Here is a 13,999-nt window from a genome sequence, read left to right on the forward strand (position 1 = left end):
TATAAAATGGTAATATATACTCTGGGTATAGGGTCATGCTTATTTGCATATCTAACATAAAAGCAAAAATGGATGTGCCTTGCTGGCAATGCAAAATATTCCAGTATTATTTGGGAATGAGAACCTGAGGATAACAGTTCCTGAAGATATTTAAAATTGGTCAGTGGTGAAATATAATCCTATTTCCAAGCCCCAGTAAGTCACTAAAATATAAATAAATGTTAAAAATACAAAACAAAATATGCTTCACTGTTTGAGAAGCAACTGGGCATGTTACTGCCTTTGATTTATTCTATTGGAAAAAATTTTGAATTTATTTTTTAAAATAGATTAACTAATTGTAATATAAAGGGGCCATTTCATATATTGGGTGATATACTTAAAAAGGGGCTGGCTAGCGAGCACAGTGAACCTTTGCATGTTTTTTGGTTAGAGTTTATAAAACAATAATCAGAGTGCTAGGGTGTCAGCATTGCAGGGGGCGTCCATTTACAGCACAGATGAGTCTGAAGAGAACCCAAGGTAAGATTTTATGGCTTTTCTACCTACCCTCCTTACTCATTTCTTCAGCATATCTTTGGTCCTTTCCCTGTCACATTTCCTACTTCATAATTTTTGTTTACATGGAAGCAGCCTGTTACTTGATTTTCTGTATGAAATGATTGTTGATTCATCCTTTGGCATCTTAAAAGCTTTTATGTTATACCTCTCTTTTTCTTAAGAGCCAAAGTCAAGACAGATTGATTATGATGTTACTACAAACAAAAAACAGTTTGGGGGGGGGCGGGATCCAGGAACTTAACCAATAACAATTTTATTGGAACAACTAAAATAATCTGTAAGTATCAACCACTTCAGTATATAAACTTTTCTATAAAAGTATATGAAATTTGAGGTAAGTTTTGCTTTTGAAAGTTGAATAAGCATACATTAATATACCATGTAAGAGAGAATTATATTGTACAAGAGCAATTGACTTAGAGATTAGGTTGCACATTTCCATATCTTGAACACTTTCACCTTTTCCTCCTCATAATGGCTGTTTTCTACCATTCTTGAGTACCCTTTTCTTTTGTGAGTTCAATGTATCTAACACCATATTGGCTATATTTTACTTATAGTTCCCTTTAGCATGGTGGTTAGATATATTGCTCTTGTTTATTAATTTTATTACTGTGACCCTGTTTGGTTCTCTGGTCCATGAGTGCGCATGAGAAGACAGTCTGACAGGTAAGATTGTTTTTAAAGTTGTCTTAAATTCTTTGTTGAAAGAGAGAAATATATGCACACCTTGTTGTTCAAGTTCATAATTTATTTCACTGTGGTAAACTTTATGCCAAAATGGGGTTCTTTTCCCCAGGTTAAACTGCTTAGTATACTTGGGGTGTGATCCTTCCTACATTAGTGTTACCTCCACACACAGAGGGATCCCCATAAGGAACAATATAGCTCTGTCACTCTTCCCTGGCACATGGGTGCATGTGCTGGCAATGAACCAGGCCATTACTGGGAACAGAAGACTTGTGTACTCCTCTCATTCCTATTCCCATCTCCACTCAGTCAAGGAATGTATATAGATAACATTCCTTCGCAAGTGGTAAATGTGGATGGATGGGACTAGGAGAGTTGCACACAAGCCTCCCGTTCCCTGAAACAGCCTGGTGTGGTGATTTTATATATATATATATATATATATATATATATATATATATATATATATATGCGCGCGCTGAAAGGAGAGGAGTGGGAAAGGGGCTCTGTTATGCCCTATATGGGATCCTTCCAGGCACAACTTTTGTACACTGAAGGATCATGCCCATAATATTCTGGCATCCATCAGGCTGATATTTGGCTTATGTTTTTTTTTTTTTTTTTTTTTTTTTGGTTTACTTGTGAACCATGTACTTGCTCTTCCTCCCAGAAATATAGCTTTGTAGGCAAGGTTAATCCAGTGTTGGCGGTCCATGTCCTAGCACAGCATCTGTAAGTTAACACACACCAATTGCTTCCAAGGATGGATTTATCTGTCATTTTAGTGAGACTTTATTTTTCTATTGTCTTCATGGGAGTTTTGGTAATAGGCATGTCTTTTTCAATTAAAAAATGCACTTTATAGAAATTCCGTAAAAGTACACTGTATAACCTTTTAGTCTTTCTGTGATTTCCAACCTTTTCCTTCTTGAGGATCCCATTATTTAGAATCCAACACTATAGCATGTACGGTAAAAGAAGAAAAAGAAAATAAAAGAAAGTTAGGGGCGTAAAATTATTGGGAGGATGTACTGTTCTAAGCAATTCCAGTCACTCCGCAGTGTAGTTTGAAGTTGTTTTATCTTCCACCCTACGTAGGATGAATTTGGCTTGGCTGCATTGTGGGGTAATCACCTATCTTGTCCTTGTCAGCATCCTATTAAATTATTTGTCTCCATAGGCAGGATTAATTATGTCAGGTAAAAGTTCATCTTGTTTGTGTTCAAGCTTTTTTCTATCTTGAGAGGGTGGGGAGTTCTGTGAGTTATTAAAAGGCAATGCACTATGTAATTAATTATCCATATATACGAGGAAAGCATTGCCCTTCTGTCCAAGGTTGGAGATTGCTGGTCTATGTTAGATATATGCTTTTTGCACGAAATCTATCTTACGATTGCAGAACTTTGTTTTCATTCTTATGAGTTGAAAGCAAATGATTCAATTATTGGTGATTTTGATATGCTCACTTACCAGACTTGGGTGTTTTGTGTGGTGGTGGGGTGGGTCCCCGGCTACAGCTACAAATTAACTTTTAAAATCCTCTTGGTTTCTAGAAACTGGAGGAGGAAAAAGGCAAAAAGGAGAAAGAGAGACAAGAAATTGAAAAAGAGCGGCGTGAAAGAGAGAGGGAACGGGAGCGTGAAAGAGAGAGGAGAGAGCGTGAAAGAGAGAGGGAGAGAGAGCGTGAACGAGAAAAGGAGAAGGAACGGGAGCGTGAACGAGAACGGGATAGAGATCGGGACCGCACTAAAGACCGAGACCGGGACAGAGAAAGAGATCGGGAAAGAGACCGCGAAAGAAGCTCAGACCGCAATAAAGATCGGAGCAGGTCTAGGTAAATTATCAATTGCAGTGAATACTTGTTAATAACATTGTGGATTTTGGGTGGTTTTTTTTTTTTTTTTTTTTTAGAAGAGCTGATTTCTGGATAATCAGAAATCTTTGTACCAAAAGTCCAGAGTACAGTAAACAATCAATGTTAAATTTTATGATTTTATTATAAGAGTGATGCCTTTTCTCTCAGACCTCTTCTTTTATTTTGATAGTCGATAAAGCCAGATACCATCATAGAGAAAATTTTTGTATAGCAGTATAAAGTCAGCATAGTGGTATACTGTGTCACTGTTCAAAAAGAGTATTTGCCTAATGACTATGCATGAGCAGTGACATGCCTAACTTATGGTCAGATAGAAGTTCAGGGAAAAGTTCAGTTAGAGTGAGCTCTGAACCATTATTCATATACAACTCATATAGAAAGATACTTCAGGGATCTTGTAGCATTGATTTCATTAAACCTAAAATTTATTTTTAACATTACTAAATGTAGAATTTTATATGTATTAACCATTTGTCATTATGTTTGTCCACAGAGAGAAAAGTAGAGATAGAGAGAGGGAACGGGAAAGAGAACGGGAGAGGGAGCGAGAAAGAGAGCGGGAAAGAGAGCGGGAAAGAGAACGGGAGCGTGAGCGAGAAAAGGACAAGAAAAGGGATAGAGAAGAGGATGAAGAAGATGCCTATGAGCGGCGCAAACTGGAAAGGAAACTACGTGAAAAGGAAGCAGCTTATCAAGAGGTACCTGGAAAGCCACAGGGACCCTAAAATACACGGAAGATGCTTCTGGTTGCAGGGGTGGGGGATCTTTTGTGTCTGCTAGTTCTCCCTCCAGTTGCAGACTACTGAGTTGAAGCCCCTCCTCAACCATTCTTTGGTCACTGGGAGAAGTTTTTTGCGGGGAGAAAGCCCTATTCTCTGAGTGGAATTCTAGTTGCAGTAGTAGAATTCAGCTCCCATTAGCATGGGACAAGTTTGCTATATGCATATTTTGCACATAAAATATCTGTTCTAATGCTATCTCTATTCTAATAACTTAATAGCTTTGGGCAACATGATTCAGATTATGTCTTCACTGGAATGGAATACTAGAACAACAAAATTATTTTATTTAAAATAAATGCAGGTAGTTTTGCTATATTTTATTTCTCAAGTGAATGCTAAACAGGTTGTTTTGTTTCAGCGTCTTAAAAACTGGGAAATCAGAGAACGGAAAAAAACTAGAGAATATGAAAAAGAAGCTGAGAGGGAAGAAGAAAGGCGAAGGGAAATGGTAAACAGTTCATTATTCTTCCAGTGCCTGAACAGCAGAATCCCTCTGCTGGCACACAACAGCAATACTAAGTAGCTTTGCTGGAGTATCATATGTTATATTTTATTCCTATGTCACCTTTCAGCCAAAATAGTCTTCAGGGTGACTTACAAACATAAATAACAAATACAGTGGTACCTTGGCTCACGAATGCCTCAGTTCACAACCAAATTGGGTCGCGAACCGAAATTTCAGAAAAATTTTGCCTCAGTTCACCAACTCCACAATGGGTGACGATCATGATCGTGGCCATGTTGCCATACGATCGTGATTGTGGCCATCTCCTCTCCCCCGAGCATGATTGCTATTGCATAATTATCGTTTGGACTCTCCCTCCAAACAATAACCTCCCCCCCCACCTAGGTTAGTGTTCTCTGTTGTACTGTACCCTGTTACTTTGTTGTTCTTTGTTACTTTGTTTCAATTTTTTGTGATTAAAAAAATATTTACAGAACTGATTAACCTTATTTACATTGAATCTTATGGGGAAATTTGACTTGGCTCGCGACCAATTAGGATTGCGACCAGAGTCATGGAACAGATTAAGTTTGTGAGCTGAGGTACCACTTACAAAATATTTTAGCAGGTTAGTAACTACAAGAAAAAGCACTTCTCACTTCTGCAATGACAATCTACACTTTTCTTAGGGTGTCCTATTGTAAAATTAAAATTCATTCATGCTTTGCACTGACATCAGAGTTAGTGAATTGCTAAAACGTAATAGCAGCTTTGCTAATATTGTGAACTGTCCCAAGACATTTGTGATGGGATGGTATACAAAAGTTTTAAATAAATAATATGGATGCAATATTTTGTTTCTTCTGCTCTCTGCCTTGTAAGGGCCTATGACTTTCATTTAGTTCTGCAGTTTGTTTTGAATAACTGATACTTTTTAAATCATCAAAGGGCCATGGTTGTTTAATCTTATTGTTCCTGTTACCTTTGCACTGAATGCAATATAATCTAATTTGTTTGCAACAACCATCTTACAACTATAATATACTGTTTATGTGGTTTCTCTACCCTTTTTGCTGCTGGGGTATTTTCTCTCCCCTGCTGCCTTTTTTGATTCATCTGAAATTGAATGAAGAATTATGTAAAACTGTAAAGACTTAGCTACTGTGTTAGGACAAACTAAAAGTAACACGAAAGTTCTGCTACAGTTTCATTGTTTGTAATGGACCAACATAGTTGCCTGCTTTTTTAGTTCACCATGTTCAGTATGTGTTCAGAACATAATTTTCAAAAAGTTTTCCTCAGTTTTGTAAAACTATACTGTCTTCATGTGAACTAAATTCTAATATATCACTGGTCTCCTGTAGCATTAGACTCAGCAAGTGTTGCCTATATGAAAGGCTTAGATTCCTAAGACAGTTTGTACCTACACCTGGTAATTCCAAAAGCTCATCTAATGTTGCCTTAAGTGTTGTGGGGTGACATTTGATGGACTTTATAACTTGGATATTTAGGAAGTGATCTTAAGCATACTTACTAGGGAACAAGTGCTACTTGAACTCAAATGACAGTTCTGAGCAATAAAGCCATCAAGGCAAGGTTTGATATTCCCCATGGCTGCTTGGGATGGGCAACTTGTGGCCCTCTAGGTGTTTGGCCTCAATATCAGCCCTAAAGGAGTATGAAATTTGTAGACCTAAACATGTGGAGGACCACAAGTTGCGCTTTCCTGCTTTACTTCCTCAGGGAGGAAATGGGATACAGGTCATTACACTAAACAATTGCACCTGCTATCTAAAAGCACTCATCTGTCATTATTTGAAATTACTTGCCACCTTCCCATGAATTTAGAAGAGTGTGCTCACTCAACAGAAAAATAAGAAAAAACAAGATAACATGTGCTTGCCTTCTTTTTTAGAGGAAAAAAATGTGAAATTCTTTGGTGTGAAAGAAAGCTGGACATCTTATTGGTTCTTCCATGTTTATATAATAGCAAATTATCATAAGAGTATCAGCGCTAATGCAAATTACTTCAAATTCTTACTCTCTGTGCAGACAACCGTTGTTGGAAGTAGACTTTATCCCCCTCCAACCCTAACTTATTAAGAAACAGAATCTCTCTTATCACTGTTTTACTTTTGAGATTTGAGAGAATCAGATTGTTCAGTAACCGGTGAGGAAGTAATGCAGCCCCAAAGAGTGGGAAAACCAACTAGTAGTAATTATTCACTTAGAACAAGGTGTCATTTTATTAGTTTTCTGGCTTCTAAAATGCTTTTTTGCACAAAGTACTGAAAAAAACATTTTAGAGATAACTAATATGTTTTAAGACTATTAAGGCACTGTTAAATGTGTTTCATGTTTATAGGCCAAAGAAGCTAAACGGCTAAAAGAATTTCTAGAAGATTATGATGATGACAGAGATGATCCAAAATATTACAGGTATGTTTACTATGTAATGAATCACATCAGTTATATTATCTGACTCCATTTAATTTATCATGGTTACTAATAAAAAGTTATACATGTTACAGCAAGAAATGTCATCTGACCTAGTGCTACGGAAGTACAGTGATTCTGAGGCAACAATATAATTTGAGGGAAATGACCACAGCTTGTCTTTCCCTGCGTCTCCACCACCACAGTACACATACTAAGCACAACTTAAAGTCCTTGACCAATCCTTGCAGCAGTTTTTATTCTAAAACTTTTCATTCTGCCTGTCTACCAAAAGAGTTGAGAAAAGATTACACATAATCTTTATTTAATTTATTAAATATAATTAAATAATTTATTTCTGTTACTATTTCTAGGCCCATCTTTCATGTAATTATAAAAAGTGTTCCAAAAGACTACAGAAATCACCCTCAGACAACCTACAACACAGTTGTAGCTCCACACCAGTATGATAAAGCATATGGGGTGGGAAACAAGTAAGTCCTCAGGGCCTTCTTAAAAGCCTGCAGTGATGGGCCTTGGTCAACCCCTGATGTCACCTTGTTCCAGAGGTGTGGGGCCCTTGTGGAAAAGGCCCTCCCTTGTGTACTTGCCCACCTAACTATCCTTATAGGTGGGCAAGTACAAAGAAGTTTGCATGGTGCTCATCAAGTAAGAGCAAGCTGATATGGGGGAAGACAGTCTTCAAGTAATTTGGTCCCAAACCATTAACAGGTTTAAAGATCAAAGCCAGTGGCTTAAACTGAACTTGGAAACGAAGGGCTTTAATGTCAAATTGCTCATGTGTGTTTGTGTGTGTTTTGCTCTGATTTATAATTTTCAGCTCTTGAAAATGTATAAAGTTTAATTATTCAGATTTATGCTCTGCCCTTGAAATGATTAGGCCAATTTTTTATAAAACAACTAATATGCTTTTTAAAAAAAAAAAAACAGCAGCAACTCTGTAAAGTAGCATTTAAATAAAGAGATCAATGACAGTTTAAAGAGCTATAATGCCTGGGACGATAGAAAAGTCTTAGCCTACAGCTAGAAAGACATCAGAATGGGTGCCAGGCCTGCTTCTCTGAGCAAAGCTTTCTAAAACCAAGGTGCCACTAATGAAAATCCCTTCTTGCTGGTAGCACCGAGGTAGGTTTCTCTATGGCATTAAGTCCAGTCGTGTCCGATTCTAGAGGGTGGTGCTCATCTCCGTTTCTTAGCTGAGGGAGCCAGCATTTGGTCATTTGGTTTCCATGGTCATGTGGCATGGAGTGCTGTTATCTTCCCCCTGAAATGGTACCTGTTTATCTACTCATATTTGCGTGCTTTTGAACTGCTAGGTTGGCAGGAACTGGGAAAAAGCAACAGGGGCTCACTCCTTCACACAGATAACTGGTGAAGGAAGCTAGAAAATGGTTTACAGTGAAATCATAATATATGCTTACTGATAATTCTTACAGGTGATCTTTCAGGAACCCTGTCCCAAGTCCTAAAAAGCTTTATAGGTCTATATATATACTTTTTAATATATATTCTATATTATTTATATAAAAATCTCATTTCTCTCATGTAAGCTGTCCTGAGAGGCCATGCATAAGGGATGACATATAAAAGCTTTAAATAAATATTTTTAAAAATTTCATGGCTGCTGGTTTTTATTGCTTTTATTGTATAATGATTGCATTAGTCTAATAATTTTTGCACTGTAATTTTAGCATTGGTAAAGAGGTTCAATTTGTTCTACATAAAAAACATTACAAAGTATTGCTAAGTAACTAAATTTCGAATTCACTTTGGAAACAGACCAAGAGCTAGTGCAGTTAGAGTGTAAGCATATTATGCTTATGTCCAGTCCCCATAATAGTCTAAAAGCCGTATTCTGAACTAACTGTATTTTATAAACCATCTTCAGTGGCATGTAATGCATTAGAGTAGTCTACCCTTGAAGTAAGTTGCCAGAGCATGGATCAATGGAACTGGGTTCTCTCTGCCCTGGTAGGGATATGGCCAGTGAACTAGCCTAATCTGGTAAAAGGAGCCTCGTGCTATTGAAGAAACCTTTACCTCCAGGGTCTGTTTGCAGGGAACAAAGCTGAAACTGTGAATGTGCTGATGCTTGAAAAAACCCAGCAAATGTGAATCTCCTTTCTGAAAACCAACCTACTCAAATGACTTTTCAGTAGAAGAATGAGGAAGTTCTTAACCTTTAAGTGATAATAGGTATAGGATGTCTTGTATTTTTAATTTATGATTTGCTATTCCTTCCTGGCATTTCTTTAATCAAGTTGTCAAGGAGCAAGTGGTTTATTCCTGCTCAATTACAAAAGTTAACCGAGTAGGTATAAGACACCTGCTTATTTAACTTTCTTGCCTGAAAGAAAGTTATTGACTTTTAGAGAATGAAATACAAATTTTATAGTCCAGATTTTGAATAAAGTCATTATGGTGTGCTTATCTCTACAGAAACATAAGAAAATGCTTGTGTTGCAAGAAACTATAAATCAAATGTCATTGTACATTACAGGGGTAGTGCTCTGCAGAAACGTTTGCGAGACAGGGAGAAAGAAATGGAAGCAGATGAACGGGATAGGAAGAGGGAAAAAGAAGAACTGGAAGAAATCAGACAGCGTCTTCTTGCAGAAGGCCATCCAGATCCTGATGCAGAGTTACAGAGGGTAAGAAAATACTTTTCTGCCAAATGGTCATGACCTGGCATTCTTGTAATAGTAGACTGTGTCATGTACTTGAGTAACCCAGAGATTTGCAACTGACCCGTTGCTTGGCATGTTGTTCGTTTATCCCTATGCTTGCATGGAAAGCAGGTTTTGATTTCAGATTTCTTTTTAAAGCAGCATTAGTATTGTTAATCTGGATTATTTTGTATAAATTTAAATAGAATTGAACTTTTTAAAAGTTACCCTGAATTAACCAGGATTGTCAGTTTACAATGAGAGGACAACCAGGCTTGCTTTGTATGCTCAACTCTTAACTGTTTTGCTACAACACACTAATTAAGAATCGCAGTTCTAGTGTTATGATCACTGAATTTGATTCCCTCAGTTTTTCTTGTTCTATAGATGGAACAAGAGGCTGAAAGGCGTCGACAGCCACAAACCAAACAGGAGCCAGAATCTGAGGAGGAGGAGGAGGAGAAGCAAGAAAAAGAAGAGAAGCGGGAAGAGCCTGAGGAAGAGGAGGAGGAACCAGAGCAAAAACCCTGCCTTAAGCCAACATTACGCCCCATCAGTTCTGCTCCATCTGTTTCATCAGCAAGTGGCAATGCAACACCTAATACCCCTGGGGATGAATCTCCCTGTGGTATCATCATCCCCCATGAAAACTCTCCTGATCAGCAACAACCAGAGGAATATAGACCTAAAATAGGACTTAGCCTCAAACTGGGCAAGTTTATGTTTTGCTTTCCTTTTAAAAGATTTGATGAAGTAGAAAAAAGAAGCTGTATTCACAATGGGCCACAATTAACTTCAAGTCTAATTATTGTTCTCGCTGCTCCTTCCTGCTTCACACCTTCAGAATGTATATTTGGTCCATTGGAGAGCTAAGTGAGAACGGATAGCATAAAAGTCTTCAATTCTATCATCCTTTAATGATCCCTTGCCCTTTTGAAATAGTTTGTTCATAACCTCTTGATTTTAATTTTTTGCGTAGGTGCGTGCAATAGCCCTAACCAGCCCAATGCTGTGAAAAGAAAGAAACTTACTGTGGACAGTGTCTTCAATAAATTTGAAGATGAAGACAGTGATGACATGCCTCGGAAAAGGAAACTGGTTCCTTTAGATTATGGTGATGAAGACAAAGGGTCCTCCAAAGGGAGTGTCAACACCGAAGAGAAGCGCAAACACATTAAGAGTTTAATTGAGAAAATCCCTACAGCCAAACCAGAGTTATTTGCCTATCCTCTAGACTGGTCTATCGTGGATTCAGTGAGTGCAGCTTTTTATAAAATATTGAATATGACCTCCCGGACAGCAATCTGTCAATGCAAATAGTCTGACAAAGAACACTTAATGATGATTGTATATTTTTATACTCCCAACAGCTGACTCTAGGATGCTCCAAAATTTAAAACTGTAAAATAGAACATAATAAAATTCTCTGCTTCCATATTCATTTTGATTTCAAACAGGGATGGATAATGTTTTCAATCTTGAGGGATTCAACAGGTATTAGATCAGAGTAATACAGATGAGTGCGCACCCTCTCCCCCTGCCACACACTTGTAAGCACAGAGCACTTTTCCCTTCTCCAACTCACACTTTTCAGAGCACAGGGATAGTAAAATTTAAAGCAACCAGCATGAGCTTCAGTTGATGTAAACATTTACTATTTTTACATATTACAATCACTGTATATGTGCCTATTTAATGAACTGACAGGACTAAGATAACTTGCTGTTAAATAAGTTACAGCTTATTGTAAGAAGGGAAGGCCATTCCACAGCGTGATTGTATGTATCTCTAATCAGAACTAGGTCCCATTGACTTGAGGCAATTTTTTATAGGATTGCAACTCCAAACATTTTCTCCATTTATTTCATTATAATGAAACTCTAGAACAAATTATCCTCAAAAGTAAATCATGGATGCTCTGTACCAATTAAAGTATCAATTTTATTAGGTTTGTTTTCTGATTTATGGATTATAACAATGTGTGATGCAAATACAAAACAATGGGAAACTAACTTGTTACTTTTTTCTGTTGTAGACATTAATGGAACGTCGAATTAGACCATGGATCAACAAGAAAATAATAGAATATATTGGTGAAGAAGAAGCAACACTAGTTGACTTTGTTTGCTCAAAGGTAAACTTGTATCTATAAATATATACTTAGAGTGGCATGTACTACATTTTTCCCCACTTGTATTTTTCTAGTTGACTATGCTTTATCCAAAAAACCCCAACAACCACCTGTTGACAGTCTTTGTGTGTTGCTTAGTCTTCTGTGCACAAATATATGCTGGCTAGAAGTATCAGAGAAATCCAAGAGATTCAAATGAACACAGACTTCTGTAAACCCAGTCTGTGGATTTTCCCAATTGTCCAGAGGTGCACACTTCCTAAACACTTTTGGGGGATGGGATTTGTGCAACTGCAGATTTTCAAACAGGAATTAAATTCTCGCACCTACTATCATTCCCCAAAATGTAGTTCTATCAGTCAACAGAAAGAAAGAAACCAGACACAGGGATGTACAGATTTTGTCAAACTAAGGACTGTGTTAATGTGCTTTAAAAACGATGGCCCGGAGTGGAAATGCTGGTGTTGGATATATATCCTATAATGTAAAGACTCTTGTAGGTTGTTCTTTTTGGAGCAATGACCTGCTCTAACTATAATAATTTGAGGGCTTGGTTCTGCACCAGCCTAACTCAAGCAGTTGCAAATAACATTGTACTGTCTCAACAAGAATCAAAGAAGGAAATGTTAAAATGTACACTCTGGCTTACCTTTCAAACCATTCAGTGTGGGTAACTGCTTTATTTGTTAGAAAGGATTTAATTCAAAATGAAAAGTAACAAATCTTGCCATTGATAAATTTGTTACTTAGAAATCTTGTCCCTGTAGTAACAAAAGCTATTTCATTATTCCATTTGAGTGCTGTGTCCCCAACCTTCTGTCTGTTTCTTTTCAGGTTATGGCTCATAGTTCACCACAAAGCATCCTGGATGATGTCGCTATGGTAAGTGCAGGCCAAAAATGGTATACAAACATGTATAAATGTAATTCTTCACCTGAATAACAATCATTGCTTCCACAAAATAGACTTAAATGCCCTAAATTTTATTTTTCTCTCCTTTCTTGCTGTAGGTGCTAGATGAAGAAGCAGAAGTTTTTATAGTCAAAATGTGGAGATTATTGATATATGAAACAGAAGCCAAAAAGATTGGTCTGGTGAAATAAAGAATCCTTTTTTGTTTTTAGGGCTCCATTTCAATTTTTGTTTCACATCACTGAAGAACTTTGAAGTTTCTCTGTCCCCAGAGACATTTGTGAGACCTGTATTTTTTAAATGTAGAAAATGTGAATTCCCCCCCCCCCCATCCTCTGTTACACTGGGGTCCCCTTTCCCTATTTCTCAGCTTCCTTGGTTGTAATTATCTGAATCCTGCATTGGTTTTTCATTCACTTGGTACAGTTAAAGGTATGGTTTATAAACTGCAGCTGCTGTATTCAGTCCCTGAACTTCTTCTAAACTGATTCTTGTAAATATGAAAAAGACCCATGTTTTACAAAACATCTGCTCTTACCCAATACCAAAATAATTGAATTTTATGTAAATGCACCAACCTTCTTTCCTTCTAGTTTTAAAGATTACAATAAACATTAAAATTCCAAAAGTGGATGGGAGTTATTTTGCTGGCAAACACTTTTCATCTGCATGGATGTGGACTCATTCCCTTGTTGGACCATAATATTTATACATGAACCTGTAGAACATGGATTTGCACCAACTCCACCATCCTTGTAAAGCTACTGATTCCCTCCTGCTCATTATATGAAGCCTTTTGTTCAAGTTATGCTAATAACAGTTCACGCATACTTGGTTTTTTTTTAATTAAGGATAAACAGTACACAAAAATCTTTGATTTTAGCCCTCCTACTAATAAATATTTGACATCTTAAATACTCTTTACTATTTAAAATTTATAGGCCAGTTGGACCTATTTTTGGAAAGGTTTAAAGATATAACTTGAGCACAACAGTTTACAATAGTAAATCATATGTCATCACACCATAGAAAAATGTTTTATGTATACCATCAGGTCAGCTGTGGCAACTCCTTTTGTACTGTAAGCTGTCTGTTTAATCAAGGTTGATATTTCCTGCTTTTATTCTGTATGAGTTTTATACATATGCTGATGTGGTATAAGGAACCATGTACTGTAACTGCATTTTTAAAAATCTCATACACAAGTAAAAAGTCTTTGTTGTGGGCCTTCGGGATTGCAGGATGAATACGTTCCAGGAAGCAACAATCATCTTCATTTTTTTAAAGCCGCTCTTCTGATCTCTCCTTACCTGAAGGAATACAGGTTGTCCTATTTAGAAGGTGTAACTGTGACCCTGAATTAATGGATTCTTGCATTATAAGAAGACAGCTGAAGAAAAACTGTTCTTAACTAATGGGACTATAAAGGCTCCACCATGTAAATATTTCAGATATTAAAATGTATATATTTGATCTGGA

At 37.1% G+C, this 13,999-nt stretch overlaps 1 protein-coding gene across 4 annotated transcripts in view; it reads left to right on the plus strand.

The window, feature by feature from the left end:
- Nucleotides 1–13,999, plus strand: part of RBM25 (RNA binding motif protein 25) — a 36,270-nt gene extending 22,271 nt beyond the window's left edge. For all 4 annotated transcript variants that reach the window (XM_044436963.1, XM_044436960.1, XM_044436962.1 and 1 more), the window contains 10 exons: nt 2,805–3,085; nt 3,621–3,825; nt 4,268–4,357; nt 6,720–6,793; nt 9,312–9,462; nt 9,865–10,189; nt 10,457–10,731; nt 11,513–11,611; nt 12,443–12,490; nt 12,619–13,999. In XM_044436963.1, the coding sequence (XP_044292898.1) occupies nt 2,805–3,085; nt 3,621–3,825; nt 4,268–4,357; nt 6,720–6,793; nt 9,312–9,462; nt 9,865–10,189; nt 10,457–10,731; nt 11,513–11,611; nt 12,443–12,490; nt 12,619–12,711 (1,641 nt within the window). In that variant the 3' untranslated portion in view covers nt 12,712–13,999. The remainder of the gene's footprint in view (nt 1–2,804; nt 3,086–3,620; nt 3,826–4,267; nt 4,358–6,719; nt 6,794–9,311; nt 9,463–9,864; nt 10,190–10,456; nt 10,732–11,512; nt 11,612–12,442; nt 12,491–12,618) is intronic.

Source organism: Varanus komodoensis, unplaced genomic scaffold (assembly GCF_004798865.1).
Source record: "Varanus komodoensis strain SLA01 unplaced genomic scaffold, ASM479886v1 scaffold3, whole genome shotgun sequence".
Taxonomy (NCBI): domain Eukaryota; kingdom Metazoa; phylum Chordata; class Lepidosauria; order Squamata; family Varanidae; genus Varanus; species Varanus komodoensis.